The 16,238-nt window shown below is 43.3% G+C and overlaps 1 protein-coding gene across 1 annotated transcript in view; it reads right to left on the minus strand.

Moving 5' to 3' along the window:
* arid2 (AT-rich interactive domain 2) overlaps positions 1-16,238 on the minus strand; it is a 50,732-nt gene that overhangs the window by 2,175 nt on the left and 32,319 nt on the right. Inside the window, exons 10-20 of the mRNA XM_084710658.1 lie at positions 15,491-15,700; positions 14,943-15,107; positions 12,310-12,388; positions 12,074-12,208; positions 10,093-10,325; positions 5,684-8,127; positions 3,318-3,472; positions 2,974-3,112; positions 2,729-2,817; positions 1,573-1,696; positions 1,086-1,177 (exon numbers count right to left, since the gene is read on the minus strand). Coding sequence (XP_084566784.1) covers positions 1,086-1,177; positions 1,573-1,696; positions 2,729-2,817; positions 2,974-3,112; positions 3,318-3,472; positions 5,684-8,127; positions 10,093-10,325; positions 12,074-12,208; positions 12,310-12,388; positions 14,943-15,107; positions 15,491-15,700 — 3,865 coding nt within the window. The remainder of the gene's footprint in view (positions 1-1,085; positions 1,178-1,572; positions 1,697-2,728; positions 2,818-2,973; positions 3,113-3,317; positions 3,473-5,683; positions 8,128-10,092; positions 10,326-12,073; positions 12,209-12,309; positions 12,389-14,942; positions 15,108-15,490; positions 15,701-16,238) is intronic.

The following is a 16,238-nucleotide window of genomic DNA, read 5'->3' on the forward strand; positions in this document are numbered from 1 at the left end:
AATATAATGAAATCCAGTCCTACTACTGACTGGATGAATCATCTCTGACACAAATCCCAGCTCTTTTTTATTCTGGGATCAATTTTAATAGCTTTGTGTGATTAAAAAAAAAAAAAGTATATTGACTTAAGTAACTTAATTATCTTATACAGCCCCTCATTGCCCCTTCATCCTCTGTCTGAAACAAGCCGTTTTAGTCCATGTCTCTTTAACTCCTGAAAACCCCACTTCCTTCTGATTAGCCAACTTCCTGAAGCATATGGAAGGGCAGCTTGCAGTGTTTATAGCCACATGTCAGCTAAGTGAAAGCCATATGTGGCCTCAATGATTACTGTGCAAAAACACATTTTATTGAGAAAATTTGACAGAGTTTCCTGATGGACAGTTTTACTTGTTGCTAAAGTAACCGCTACGTGCTCCTAAATGTAGCTTCCATTAGCTAGTCAGGTCAGTTAGCCTCTCCTCCGGCTGCTCTGCCTTAACTCGTAGTAATTTAATTAGTTTCTTGATGGACAGATTGCTTTACGTGTTGCAAAAGTAACTGCTGCTGTAACCTGGCTGCCGTTAATTAGTTAGCTAGCTTACCTGTGAAGCTAGCGGTCTTATCAGCTGACTCTGCTTGGAGCACTTGAGGAGTCCCCAGGGAGCCGGAAGAGTCAGCTAAGAGGACTGCTAACTGAGCCATCTAAGTTACAGCAGCAGTCATTTTTGCAACAAGTAAACTATCGTTTGGAGCAGTTTGAAGCCTCAGCTTTTTGCTCACAGGGATTACTTTTACGTAAGTTTACCTCAGTGTTTGACACTTTGGCTACGTTTAATATGAAAATCTGACATAGTAACATTATATATATCACAGAAAATAGGGGAAGACATAACAGGTCCTTTTAAACTCCATAAAGGTGGGATACTGTATATTGCATATCTGTTGTACTGGACTGTATTATACTGTCAGGTGTTTTGTATTTCATATTGTCCATAGTCGTGGAATATTCAGGGCATCTTTCTGGTAACAAGGCAAGCAAACAAACAGCAGTACAAACCAGAGAGTGCACTCAACACGTCCTCAGAGCCAGCAGGATACTTACATGCGACCACAGTCAGAGTGCTTGGCGATGTTCTTTAACGTTAAGGCAGCAGTTAGTCGTATGTGTTTGGTCACTGGTCCCTCTTTCTCATCCTGGCAGAGGAAACAAGAAATATATTCATGGATTTTATAGATGATAGACGCTCAGCAAGAGTGGAGCTGGAGACTGAACATGTGGAGAGGTATGAATGGTGTATCATTTACACAAGAATGATTTACAATGGCAAAACAGTGGGTGGTCTAAAGCTGCAGAAATTGTGTAATTGTATGACCAAATTCTTCTCCAGTATTTCCAGTCAATGCCGACCCTCTGTTTGAACCATGAAGTGAAAGAAACGGAGGGATTTAAAAGCTTCAGAGCAGCTTACGTCCACGTCAGCCAAACAAGAGCTTTATAAGGCATACAGAACTCTGTGTGTGTGTGTGTGAGAGAGAGTTATACTGAAAATCAGAGAGGATGTGGTAATGGTCAGCCTCGTTCTACTCACAGTGAAGTCCCTGAAGACCAGGTTTCGAGAGCCTCTGCGTAGGGCCATGAGAGCTGCGCTCGGATGATTCACGATTGCTTTCGGTGCTCGCTGTGCCGGAGTACTGCCTGCCGCTGGCGGAGTCCTATACAACACAACAAGCACACACACACACCACATCAGTGTCATGAGTCAAACACCACCATCAGTACAATGTCGGTGGAGAAATCCCTTCATCTAACATTAAAACTACATTTTGTCATGTCCATCTTGACAGCCAGTGCCAAAGAAAATGAGCTCAAGCATAAACTTTCAATGTCGATTCACTGTATTCCTGACTTTTCATCACAAATTTTTATCAATAAATACTTCCAGGTCATGGGCAATGTAGATATGTGTCATTATCGTTTCTGCGTCTTTTGACTCAGACCAATCGCTTCTTTCCGAGGCCAGTCATTTCAGAGAAATCAGCAAGTTGGATGCGAGTCAGATTGCTACACAGTGGGGAGAGACATATGTCCACAACAGACTGGATTTGAAACACAATCCTCCACCAGCAGAACGATGGAAACATTCTTAAAGGGACCGTTCACCCCAAAATAAAAATACATTACATTACAATACAGATTTTTCCCCTGGCCTGTAGCGCCTCTTATCCATTTAGATTTTTGGGGGGTGAGTTGCAGAGTTTCGGAGATATTGGCTGCAGAGATGTTTGCCTTCTCTCCAATATTATGGGACTAAATGGCACTTGGCTTAAAGTACAAAAGAACTACATTTGAATTCAATTTGAATTTTGAATTTAAAACCAGTGTCTCTTTCCAGAAATCATGACCCGGTTACTCAAGATGATCCACAGACCGTGTGAGCAGTTTCATGTAAAACTATTTTCTTTCTAGTAGACAGAAATGACTTCTGGTTGATTCAATTGCAGAAAGAAAGTAGTTCCTACAAGAACCTGGTCCAAACAAAGTTTGTGGATTATCTTGAGAAACCGGGTCATGATTTCTAGAAAACGGTTTTCGTTTTGGCAAATATTTCAACTTTTTTGAAGGAATTCAAAAATAAGGCTTCCATGCACTGATATCTCAGTGTCAAGAATACAGTGAGTCTACATTATAAAGTGAGTTTCAGACATCAAGAATATATGATGATGAATAGAGAAAGGTTTATGTACTGGGAAGAAGTCTGATTGTTGGGACTTTGCGCCTGCTGCTCCTCTAGTCTGAGTCCAGCCAGCAAAGCCTCTCGAGAACAGTGCTTATCCTGGAAAAAAAAAAAAAAAAAGAGCAGAAACAATTCAGTTAAAATTGTATATTTCATTATTTCATTGTAGTTTTACATTTATGTGTAAATATAGGTACTATAAAAAGATTCCCTGTCCTTGACTAGCAGCTACAGAGAAAGTGGAGGGAGTCTTACCTGTAGATGTGTGATGAAGGACAGTCTCTGCCGGGGAAAAGGTTCACATCCTTCCCACAGACACTGGCCTGTATACACACTTTTTCCACCGTGTTGTGTGGCTGCATGGTAAAACACCTGAGACGGCGTTTCGAACCACCTGGAGAAAAAATAAGAACAAATCAGATAATTTATTTTATTTATAAGCAGCATAATAGCATTAAAGTAAGTCAATAAGTACAACTGACAAAGCAAACGTAATGAAGCAGATCTTGGCACTAGAGAGTCTGACAGAAGAGAAAAAAATAGAGTGCAATGCACTTTTACAGATGCTTAGAATAAAAGAGAAAATGAGCACTGTGTACCGTTTACAGGACTGCCACAGACACTTGAAGTTCTGCCCTGCTTTCCTGCTTTGCTCTGGTGGTGCTGCGGGCGTTTGCTGTGCTGGGAGGTGAGGACTGTGGTTACCCGCTGCTGCAGGCTGGGATACAGGGGGCGGGGACGGGGTAACGGTAGGCTGTGGAAGAGTTCAAAAAGTCCAATAAATATTCAAACGAAATAAATGGTGATGACCTTCATTCCATTTAAAGATATTCTGACAGATCGAGATTTTAGCAGGTTAATATTTAAGTATGATTCAACACTTTTGCTCAGAAAAAAAATAATTTTTAGAGGACAAAAGAGTTCAGAATTTCACACAACTAGGGTTACAAACTCTAAGCACAGTCATTGGTAACATTAATGATCAATTAATTGATTGTTATGAAAAAAAAAATGCTTATACTAAACAATACCAAATCTGTTTTTCCCTCCTTATCAAAGTCCACAGTGACACATTGTGAATTATTTGAAAGCATTACATAACCTATGAAACAAGACATGATAGCCTAGATATTAAACATATAAAGCTTCTCTGAATATCAGATAACACGCAAACTGTGTTCATAAAAATGATCTGTTATATTTCAGATCTTTATTTGATAGTATATTGATTAAATTTTATTTGAGCGATCAAATTCTGAACAATTTCATCAATCATTAATTAACTGTTTTCATCTCTATGCACAACTTAAAAAAGTTTAGGAGGATGTAAAATATTATTAGACCTTTCAACAATTCATGTGACAAGTGCATAACATTCACTCGAACAGGACAATGTCTTCAGACTTGAAACAGTTCCTGAGAATCCTGAGGAGCAACTGAACCCAAAATTAAATCGCAATAAGAAGTCCGTTAATTAACTACACTGCGGAGTGCTGACACAATGAAATTTAAAGAATGATGTTATGATAAAGATCTTGTTGGCTGAGATGTAACCCAGGCCTGTCTATTGGCAGAAGTTGCTCTCTCAGCTGCTTTGCTGTAGGAGGTGGGTATCAGCGAGAGCCACATGGTCTTAACTGGTCTCACCTTCTTAACCTCCAAACATTAAGTCATCACACCTCAACCGCTCCAGCCAACACAACAAGTTATGGGCAATAAGTGCAGATGTGTTGTTGCTGGCTTTGATTTTGGATTAAAATCTGTTTTTACTTTGCATTTTACAGTGGAAGTTAACGCCCCCTTAAGGTGTACACAGACGGCAACTTGAGTACAAAACAAGTCCCCTTCTGTAACTGCATCACATTTGTAATTCCCAGTTACTGTCAGATTTCACTCTGTGGCCAGACTAACATCTAGTACATAATGTGTTACTTCAGTTCAGTTACATAACTGTGTGTTTCAGCATCAAACACTGGAAACAAATTAAAAACAAACTCTGTGAAGTTTCTGACCACGAGTGGCACTGCTGAGTAATGTTTTGATGTGTTGTTTGTGTTCTACCAGCAGGTACCCAAGATACACAGCATGCCACAAATGGTGTCATAGTGTGTAATAGTGCTATTTTAGTGTTTTTAATGACATCTTACAGACATGAAATGAAAAAAAGATTTTCACACAGATAAAACTTAGTTTCTTTCTCTAGTCTTGGCTCAGGGCTGAGGCTGCCTTTAGTTGCTGTATTCTTGATTCTTGCCCTTCTGTTGTTTCTATTCCACAGCCCAAGACATCAGTAACACATTAAGATCAGGTTTCAAGGAGTTATATTTAAGAGTTTTTAAGATGTTTTGATTCCATCCAATCCATTTTTAAGACCCATCAAAACTGTATTTAAGATCTTTAAAGGCCTAAAATTCAGATTATTTAGATTTCATAAGACTTTTTAAGGACCCACAGAAACCTTGTAAGACAGAGAGAGGCACTGAAAAGAGAAAGCAAAGACTAATTTCTGCTCTTTCCTGGTGAAAAAATCCTGATCATACTATCTTGTGTCAAGTTACAAAACATCCTGCATAAAAACTGAGTGTCAAATAATAAATGTATGTAAACTAAAAGCACAGAATAAGAATAAGACCAATGACACAATATATCAAATTAATCCAAATAAAGCCTTAGCATATGTTTTTCAGTAGGAGATGCCCCAAACCTGTCTGCTTGACTGTAAGGGGAGCAGATAATATAAATAAATCTGTTTGTTTACAATGTATATGCCACAGGATACCCTTAACAAAAAATGAGGTGGTGAAATAGACACACCACCACACACCAGCCACAGTAATGCAAATACTCACGCGTGCATGCGTGCGTGCGTGTGTGTGTGTGTGACAGAGCTGACATCGAGTCACACAAGCAGAAGACGCTGTGGATAAATGTGTCTTAGTGTGAGACAAACCCTACAGTGACTCACCGTTGAGCCAGCTGCCTGTGTGGGTGAGCAGTTCCTCTGCTGAGTGGCGTTCTCTATTGCTACTTTGGCTACTGTGCTTGGGTCTGTTCCTGCTGGCACCGCCACCATGGTGGCGCTGCTGCCGGCGTTGTTGGGGTCGCTGATGGTGATGATCCGCACCCCCACTTTGTTGGGGATCCCCGAGGGTGCCGCCGCTGCGCCGCGGTCCTCGTTCTCGGCCGGTCTCTTGAGACCTCGAGCCTCGGACGCCACTCCATTCGCGGGAGGGGCGGCGGGACTCTGGGAGGTAAGCGTAACAGTGGAGGGGAGGGTGGAGTTGGGGAGCAGTTGCTGTCTTAACACAGGCACAGCGTGGCCTAGCCCCAAAGGTCCATTGGTTAGTTCCGAGGGAGGCTTATTGCCTGCCGCCTGGGGTCCATTGGCCAGGCGCTCAGCCTGCGGGGCTTTGGCAGTGTCCTGCTGGGGGGGAGGAGGAGGACTGGGGAGAGGGGGGTCTGACCCGTGACTCTTCTCAGAGGGGCCCACCTCCCCGTTCCCCAAGTACTGTTTGGAAGCAATGTGATTTGGAATGTTTTTGTTAAAGTTGCCACCACCGTCAACCCGATCAAAGTCACACACCCCGTTGACTAGTGTCTTTTTGGGGTCGGGGTTTCCCTCCAGAGGGGCGTTCAGGCCCGGGGAGAGCGCCTGCTTCCCGTTAGCAGGGTGACTCTCTGTAGCCGGGCCGTTGAGCGCCCCCTGGCTGTTCCCTGAGTGGTATGGAGGTAGATTAGACTCCATGCACTTCCGCCCGTTTAGCAGCTTGGCACCTGCCGCAACGTCACCGTTACTGGTCTTGCCGTTGGAGGAGGAGTCTCCTTCCGCTAAAGAGGAGTTCTCCATCACCTCGATCTTTCTCTCGTGAATGTGCAGCCCCGTGGCATCCTTGGCCTCCTCCTCCTTTTGACAAATGATCTTGTCTCCTCTGAGGGGAGCTGGCAGTGGTGGAGGTGGTGGTGGGGGTGGAGCTGTGGGGGCGTGATGGGGTGCCGTTCCAGTAGAGAATGGAGGAGGAGGGACTCCCGGAGCAACAGCGCCCTGGCTGACGGCAGCAACAGCAGCAGTAGACGTGGTGAAACCAGTGTTGGGGACCACGGTGAATGTGACCTGTCCGGCTGTGGCGGGGCCCTGGATGATGGTCGCCGCCCCTGGGCTGCTCGTGGAAATGAGCTGGCCTGGCAGGAGCTGCACCGTCTGCAGGGCTGGGGCTCCTGCGGTGGGGAGCTGCCCAGGAACGAGCTGGACATTGAGCTGCTGTGGCTGAGGGGAGGGGTTCTGGGCGCTGTAGCTGGTCTGGTAGATGACCTGCGGACTGGGGGCTATCGTGCTGTTGGGGAGGGGCACCTGTGGAGCGGGCAGGATGAGCTTCCCGCCCGGGGTTGAAGGCCCTCGCTTTGGAAGCAGTAGCTGTTTGATCAAGCTGGACTCAGTGGAGGTAGGCTGAGAGGGGGGAGTCTGGGAGATTATTTGGAGCGGAGGCTGCTGCTGTTGCTGCTGATGTTGCTGCTGTTGGTGCCGTTTGATGGACAGTGCGTGGCTGACAGTTTGACTCGACTGGACTGGGGTGTTGGAGTGAGAAACGGGAGGCGGGCAGGGGCTGGAAGCGGCTCCAGGCTGCCCTGCTATCTGGATAGTCTGGGCGCCGGGAATGGCGGAGGGGTTGGCAAGAACGATCTGGTGTATGGCAGGGGTGTAGGCGGGGCTCTGCTGGGGGTTGGGGCTGACTATTACAACGCTCTGTGCCTGCTGCTGAGGCGGAGGCTGCTGGCTGGGAGTGGCTATCGTGGCTGCTGGTCCACCTGACTGGTTTGGCGCTGGTTTGGGGGCGATGTTCTGAAATGTGACCCGTGAGCCCTGGGAATTGGCCACATTCAACGCCTGACCACCCCCCGCCTGGTTGGAAGAAGAGGGTGTCAATGCTGAAGGCTCCACCTGGGGAGCTCCACCCTGAGGCCCGCAAAGGGGAGGGGTCTGAGGCTGCGTGATGGGGGGGCATACACCCTGCACCCTGGCGGTGAGGATGTGGCCCTGTGGTACCTGCTGAAATAGCGTGACAGGTGTCCCTGTGGGGAGCATCGGGGAGTGTTGCTGTTGTTGCTGAGCCACGGGCGGAGCGGCAGGGTTTGGGTTCTGCGGGCTGTGGTTCTGGGTCGGCAGTGCCGACGTCGGAATCTGGACCACCGGACCAGGTCGACCCTGCTGCTGCACAGCCCCTGCCAGAGGATTTGGTGGTAACTGCAGAGGCACCTGCAGGGGCACCGGGTGACGGGGAACAGCCGGGTGGCTCGTGTGGGGAGGTTCCTGTGCAGTCAAGGCCATGGATGGGGCGGCACCAGCGGTGCTGAGGCTGGGGCCCGGGGGCCGGACAAACTGGGGTCCAACACTGGGATGCCCGGGAGGTAAACCTGTTCACACATTAAAACACAAACACACAGAGAAGTGTTGAGGTCAAACATGCTAATTAAGGCTGAGTTTTAACAGTTTATGAAGACTCTTTCGATATATAATCACTATGGCTATGAACAGCAGAACACTGTAGAGCAGACTTAAATGTAAGATCCCATGCATTAAAGGGATAGTTTGGATTATTTAAAGTGAGATTGTATGATTGATATACAGTGTATTCACATGTATTCTACAGCAGATGTGGTCAACATGTCCCCAGTTTGGAGAAGCAGAGATGCACCAGCATGTAATCTAAGTGACGAACTGCTGTGGACAGGCACTGCAGCATAGCAAAGTATATTACAGCCACATCAACTGATCTTTTTTAGATGAGCCTTCTTTAAATGCACACTATATTTAGAATATCTTCACTACCTACCTACCGCTATTTTCACACCTTTTCCAACAGGAAACCGCCACTATACACCGTAAGTTTTGATCCTTCTCACTCAACCACATGACCCTGCAGATCATGGGAGTTGTGTGTCTACTGCTGCCATGAGCTGTTAGTTTGTTTGCGTTACTGTGTGACTTCAGTGAATCCAAACTAACCCTTTATAATAGTGAGGTCACACAATTACAGAAACAAACTAATGGACAAAGGCAGCGGCAGACCAGCAACTCCCATGTTTCTGCAAGTTAAAATGACTGATTTTGCCAGTGGCATCTGGTTGCTTTGGAAATATTTGCCTCATTCCTTTTAGAAAAGGCTGTCTGACAGCAAGGAACATAATCAAAATATTATTATAATTAAACTGATACCAGTTTTTTTTTTAGGTGGAACCTTTTTAGGTGGCTAAAATATGTTTTGCTGCTGACCCTGTCTATAGCAGTCCAGTGTTAAGCTTCCTACACCAGTACTGCCTTCCCAAACAGGGGGCATGTTGACCACCACCTCCTGTAGGTAATACACTGACCACTCAAACACAATCAATAAGTACCTTACACAATCCCACTTCAAATAATCTGTACTATCCCTTTAAAATCAGCTGCCTGCATCAGACAATTTATTCTGTTAAGGTGAAGAAATGCTCAGCATGTGTCAATGGGGCTTCAACAGGACCAAAGGGGCTCAACAACCACAATTATCTACAGTATAACACATCATGCAAGCTGGATACTGTTTTAAACTCTGCTCAACACTGATCAGTACAGGAGCCAAAGACCTCAGAATCTGACATATTTTTAAAACTCGAGGAACAGGCTTCACCAGTTGCGCTTAATTTATGACAATAAAAATGGCTAATTCTGTTTAAATCACAGGATCCTCGCAATCATACTTGAACCAGCCATACAGTCAGCTAGGTTGACTTTGTTGCTCCATTCAGTACAAGTTATAATGACTACAATATTTTTGTGATTCAATCACTATATTCTTTAACATATTTGAGATGCAAGTATAGGGTTCCTACACTGTTTAATGTAAAATTCAAGCACTTTTCAAGGGTGTCCAGCACCCATTCAAACCCTGAGCATTCAAACAATTAAGCGAACAATATGCTCAAATATCACGTATTAAACATAATTTCATAACCAGACAATGTCCTCTAAAATTCAGTTTCATGACATGTGATACAGCTCAGCAGCCTTCATTTCAATTTCCCCAATAACTAACTTCCTTTCCTGCAAACATTTTCTCAGTATATTTGCCTTTGTAATTAACTAAGGCATCTTGCTCTCAGTGGTGGCAGCTCTGATCTCTCTGCAAGACTGCCGGCATCCTTCTGTACACTACCGCTCTTCTTTTCCTCCAAAGCTCTTTAGCTTCTGACATGTGGAGCCACAGTCAGCATCTTAGCTGACTAAACAAAACCTTTTGCATTTGACTTTGTAGTTAGTATGCAGTCTCTTACTGCGTAAACCTTCTCATTAGGATAATGAAGTGAATGAAAGCAGGTAGACATGACTAATTCTACTCATCGTACCTGGAGGCGGAGCCTGAGGGTCTCCAGGAGCTTCGTGTCGGGCTGCTGGAGGTGGAGGAGCTGTTGCCGCTGGATTCTGCTGCTGTTGTTGCTGCTGCTGCTGAGGCTGCTGGTAGTACAGCTGGATGGGCAGGGGGATCGACCGTCGCCTTAGCCCTACCAGGAGAATCTGGATCTGACCGTTGGCCTTTGCCTCCTCTTGCCGCCGCATCGTGTGGTTGGGAAACACAGTCCTGTGGTGGCAGGAGGAGACGGAGGGAACACGGCTAAATTAAAATGCTAAAAGCAAACAGCGCTAAATTAATCTGCAGATTTATTGAACTTGTTCAACATTTCAATAAACACCACTTTTTCTTTTTTCAACAAATTCTAACTATTCAGTCTTATCAATCCATCTGTTCAATAATCCTGAACAGAAGGCACTGTCTTTTTAAAAAAGGTACATTTTCTCTAAATCCCTCTGTGTTTAGTAATGGTTATGTTCATGCCTGGAATTAAGTCATTTTTAGAGGCCACTTTTGGCCTTGGTGCTTGACATTTTGGCCACAATGCCCGGATTAATTTGTATTCATCCAGGGCCAAACAAATGTTGCAATAACATTAAATGACACAAAGACAAAAACAGTATTAGTACAATTTGCTAATAATTAATGTAATCAACCACCACCAGTAATACAAACACACACTATTACACTGAGAACTCTAAATCAAACCAATAATTAACCACAGTCAGTGCCAGATCATATAACCTGTTAGCAGTTACTAGTATTTCTGTAGATTAGTGGTGACAAAAAGTTTAAAGAATTACAGTATTAGCAGACTGAACTAAACAGAGGCTCCTTGCCCCATCTGGGCAAATATTACACCAAATTCGCTTTGAGAAATATGAAATATTAACAATTCCTTTCATGTCCGCAAAAACACAGAACTCTACAAACTCAAGATAAGAGGTGCCATACGTCAACAGTCTTCTTGTCAATTTGGCATATGATCAATAAAGATAAACTGGATTTCCATGCAAACTTTACATTTTGGATTTTATAGCCTTTGTCACACTATTTAGTGGAAAAAAAGACAGGAGGAATGAGAGGCAAACACACTCATTAATTCAGTTAATTCATCATCTATAGTGCGTTTCTAATGGTATTTAAGTTTTTTGGCCATTATTAAAGAAAAAACTCTGTTGTTACAACTCTGTTTCCTGTTTAGTACTGGTAGAGTAGCAACACATCAGATCTCACAGCAGATTATACATACTGTGTACATTTGTAAGTCAGTTAACTTGCACAGCAGCAAACTGGTTATCTATAAAACAATTATTAATACTTACACTGTACAGTTTTTAGCTGCTTGTGCTTATCACACAACGTTAATGGTTAGCTAATGTTAGCTAACCATGTTAATGGGAGTGGGAGACTCATGCTAAAAAATGGTCATTCACTCCAGTGGCAATTTGTGGACTAAAAAACTAAACCCTAAATCTTCAGTGGGCATGAGGGTGAGAAGATAATGACTGAATTTTCATTTGTCTTTACATGAGGAAATCCACAACTTTCTTTTGAGAGAACAACAGTCAGTCGGCATGCCAAACTGGCCTTGTTGGTAGTTAATTTTAGAAGGGGCATTACAGCCACACTCTGGGGCATCCACAGCACTGGCTGTTTGGATGTGGTAGGATTCCTGCCCTGAGTACAACTTCAAACTGCTTCTATTCAGGCTATTTTCTGCTTCCTATTCCATATGATTTCCACATTTAAAGAAACTCTACAAGCCAAAATCCCAATTGCTGTTAGCTTGCTGGAGGATCATCGTCTCTATTAAAACTTAAAAACAGCTACACTGTGTTAAAGCTGCTCTACAGAGGCAAAGTGCAGTAGCTGCTGTGTGGCAAACAACTTTGTTCAGGGCACAGACATTAATAATCAGTACTCTGTGCTGCTGGAACATAACAGCATCAGATAAGGGAGGAAGCAGGACTAACCGCAGACACTTGAGGAAGCCAGTGGAGTTCAAGATGTTGCTTCGTCCCATTTTACTGCACGTAGCCAGGTACTCAGAGTACATCTCTGATCGAGACACAGAGCCCTCAGGGTTTGTCTCAAAGTGTGCGTTTAGCCTGTTGGAGAAAGAAAACCATAGACAGTGTGGTTAATATCAAGCTAAAGAGATTTCAGTTCAGTTAAATGATCAGAATCCATGTATTCAGATGAATCTTACCATTGCAGTGTGAATTTTTCCCCATCTAGTTCAACGATACCAGGTGGTGGTTGAGTGGACTGAACTGGAACCCTTGTTACTGAAAAGACAAAAAAGAAATTTAAGGAACGCAAACATTAATGCTTCTGTATAACGATTTAATGCCAACAGACTCCGCTGCAAAGCAAAATAAGACCATGATGAGTTTGTCAATAAACTGAGTTTGTAACTCTCCCCAGGCTGTCCACTAGATGTCAGCAAACTAATAACTTTGCAGCCCAGTGGAGCACATCCACAGCACAGGAATGATACCTCCAAGGTTAGGTGTGTTCAGCTCCCACCAAGGGTCACCTGTTAATCCACACACTGACTGTGACGAGTTGCTTTCACATCTGCATTTCATTCCTTTATCTAACAGATGTTGAGGTCTAAAACTAAGCAGGTGCTAATTTCTTGTTGGTCTTGAAGCTCCTATAAATGTTACAAATAACTCTTTAGGACTTAAATGTTGCTTTTTAACTTGAACATAACCAGCTTTATTTTTTACTTTAAGCACTGGTTTTTGAAACATTGCACATCGATTCGATGCAGACAGAAAAATGTCCAAATATGGAAAATTGCTCGGCTCTGACTGTAATTAGTACATAACAGTCGAAAGATCAGGGAGTAGGATTTAGTGAGCTAGTGGCGAGGTTCTAGAGTGCAACTAACTGAATACCCTGCACCTCACTCTCCCTTTCCAAGTGTGTACAGTGGGGGCGATATTCTCATTTTCAAGTGATTATACACTAATGAAGATTCTTTATGAATAGTGCAATTCATTCTTGTCGTATTCTGCCAGCAGATCCCAGCACTCAACAGTAAGACAAGGCTCAACTGCTTGGCCTAAGTACAATGCCATGTCAGGCTAGTCAATCTAGCAACTCTAGCAATTTGTTATACCATTTTTTGAATGCAAAACTGTTCATTGCTTCGCATCTATGAGCCAATAGGTGCGTTTGAGATGAGCCAGGCCTGTGCAGAATTGATCACCAGCGATTGTCGAACAATGCATGTCAATTAGATTTGTGTCCCACTTGATCACGACTTACTCTGATGTCATGCACACGTGGCCAACGATAAACTCATGTGATCAAGACAGCCTCAGTTTGGTGCTCAGCTGTTAATTCTAGCAACAAAAAACGCATGTTGTATAAAATGTTAATTTTCTGCATAACTGTAATATTAAACGCTAGATATATTAGCCTTATGTTGTGCAATGAATTTTTAATCTGTTAACAAGTAGATATTTTGTGGCTGATAGGAATAAAGGTTAACAATTACAAAGTGCTTTACAAGGCAGATAAAAGAACATGTGACAGTAGGGGGATCTCTTCTATTTCATCTTCAATCAGCATTCAAGATCGCACTTTATTCCTTCAGCTATGAATGTGGTCTGCAAACCACAGGTAGCCTACAGGTGATCTAACAGGAGGTTAGTGTCACTTCCTGTATGGAAACTGTCCAACTTGACTGCAGCTGTTTGTCACCACCTCCTGCTGCAGCCGCCTGATCTCCTCTACTTTCCAGGCGAGGCACAGTTCATCTCATACAAGCCTTCTGTGTCCTCGCTTTGACTCAGCTACTTAAATAAAAATGAAACTTCACATTAAACTTTAGTCTTTGTGGTTATTTGATACCTGTTAATGAATTCAACAACTTGTAGAGGGGCAAGTTCAATTTGAGTTCAGGCAAGTGGATTTCAGACCCACTTGCCGAACTAGTAAGTGGAAAAAAATACGACAGTGAAGCTGACATCTTACACACTGGTCATTTAAGACAGACAGACAACACAATGTGACACAATTTTACTGAATTTTTTAACAAAAACTTAATCCAAGAGACAGAGAAAAATGCTATGAATAATCAGCAAGTGTATCAGTCATGAACGGGTTTCCTGTTCAAACAGCAGTCTTAAACAGATTTAATATTAAATGGGTTTTTGTCATACAGTCAAATACAGACCTCGTTTGACCATTCTTTTTATTTCTTTTCTTTAATTGACTGACCGAGTCTCAGAATTAAATACAAACAACTTTTCATTTGATCTCTTGTTGAGTTAACGATGGTGAAGCCTCACTGCAGCATTTCTTTTGGTTCAGATTAAACTCTCAAATGGCTCATAGATGCAATTTATAGCAGGGGAATTCCTCAGGACATTCTCACTGCACACCGTGATTCACAAACTGCCACATTAACCTCACATGGATTTGCTGATGCATGTCACCTTGTGGTCATTTGGATTATTTACATGACATTTTTAATTTTATTTGCAAAGAAATCTGAGCTTCCATGAGCAAAGTCAGAGTAAACAAAGCAGTTAAGTAGAAGTATAGATTTAATTCTACATACTATTAAGGTTAGTTATTTGTTGGTGAAGATGCACCATAATGGTTCACTATACATCACGTGCACAGTTGACACAAGAAACTCCATAACGCTAAAATTGACCTTTTGTGGTTACAACTGGTCTGCTCTTCATCTGACTACACCACACTCTACTCAAACCAAAGCAAAACAACGTCATTTTACTCTGCTAGTAAGCTAACTTTTATTCAGACTGAAAATATTTGTTACAACCTCTAAAATGAAGGGGCGGAGGTCAGAACACTCACCAGGTGCTGGTGCTCCCTGCACGGGCGCAGGTACCTGCTCTACCAGCTGTGGTCGAACCTCGGCTGCCTGGTCGGCGTTGGCCTGATGCTCGATCAACCGCACTGCCGTTAGGGCGTCGGGTCCGAACGTGTGAAGGTCAACTGACACTAACCGCACTAACAGGTCTGACCAGAAAGAAAGAGGAGAAGGAAAACCCACAAGGGTCAGCACAGAGGAAACTAGCCATCGTATTTATCAGATCAGAGACATGTTTCATTCCTAAAGCGAGAGCACAATCCAAACCAGAGCCTTACAGATTTCAAGGGTGGAAGGAGAGAGACATTGTTATTTGAGCCAGTTATTCATGAATGGAAAGACTGGCGTGATAAAACTTGGCAGGCAGACATGGTACCAAAACTCAACTAAGCCCATGTGACATTAGATTTCAAGCTCCGGATTCACTCATTAAGTAGAAAGAAATATAATGAACCATAATTATAAAGCCAAGCCAAGTAAACTGCCACAGTATGATTTAGAAAAACAACGCATGATAGTGGAGGATTGTTACCTATGCTGTGGTCGACTGAGGCGATCTTGCTGCAGGGAACCTCTCCGAGCTGGGCCAGCAGGTACAGGACCTCCAAAGAGGCCATGAGGAGCATGAGGTCGGGCAGGGTGAGGAGCATCGTCACCTCCCTGTAAGACTCCTGGTCCACATACTCGCAGATGAGCACGCCGTTGTCCTCCACCTTGCTGAGGTTGCCCAGGATCTCCATGGCTGGTGGACGCACAGAAATACATGTTTAACATAACCTTCTCACCTTTTCCAAAGTTTTCCAAAGAATTTTCAAGCTAAATTTTCAAGCTTTTCCAGCACCTTACAGCTGTGGTAAATTGCATATTTATATACACATGAAATAATCATCACACTTAATCAATTTAATCGATTATGTGTGCTGTAAACAAGCAAACTTAAATTTGAAAGAAGACTCCTATACAACCTGGATATTTTATTTCCTCATCTAAAGAGCGAACTATAGAGTCAGGCAGCAATTTATTATGAACATAATACAATTAAGAGTTTCGAGCAGTTTCAACCACTTTGTCCAAAATCCAGGAACTTGTCAAACCTAATAAATGCTACGTTAAAATTCAAGTATTTTCAAGGATTTCCAGCACCCATATGAATCTTGGGACATCCATGCTTCTAGCTACTATTACTGTCTTTCAGAGGCTGCAGTCCCTTGACGTCTCACTTCAAGGTATCTGAATGACAATGGCTTTGTTGGGTAACCAAGAGTCTCCCCTTTGTTCAG

Source organism: Lutjanus erythropterus, chromosome 22 (assembly GCF_056507025.1).
Source record: "Lutjanus erythropterus isolate fLutEry1 chromosome 22, fLutEry1.hap2, whole genome shotgun sequence".
Classification (NCBI taxonomy): domain Eukaryota; kingdom Metazoa; phylum Chordata; class Actinopteri; order Lutjaniformes; family Lutjanidae; genus Lutjanus; species Lutjanus erythropterus.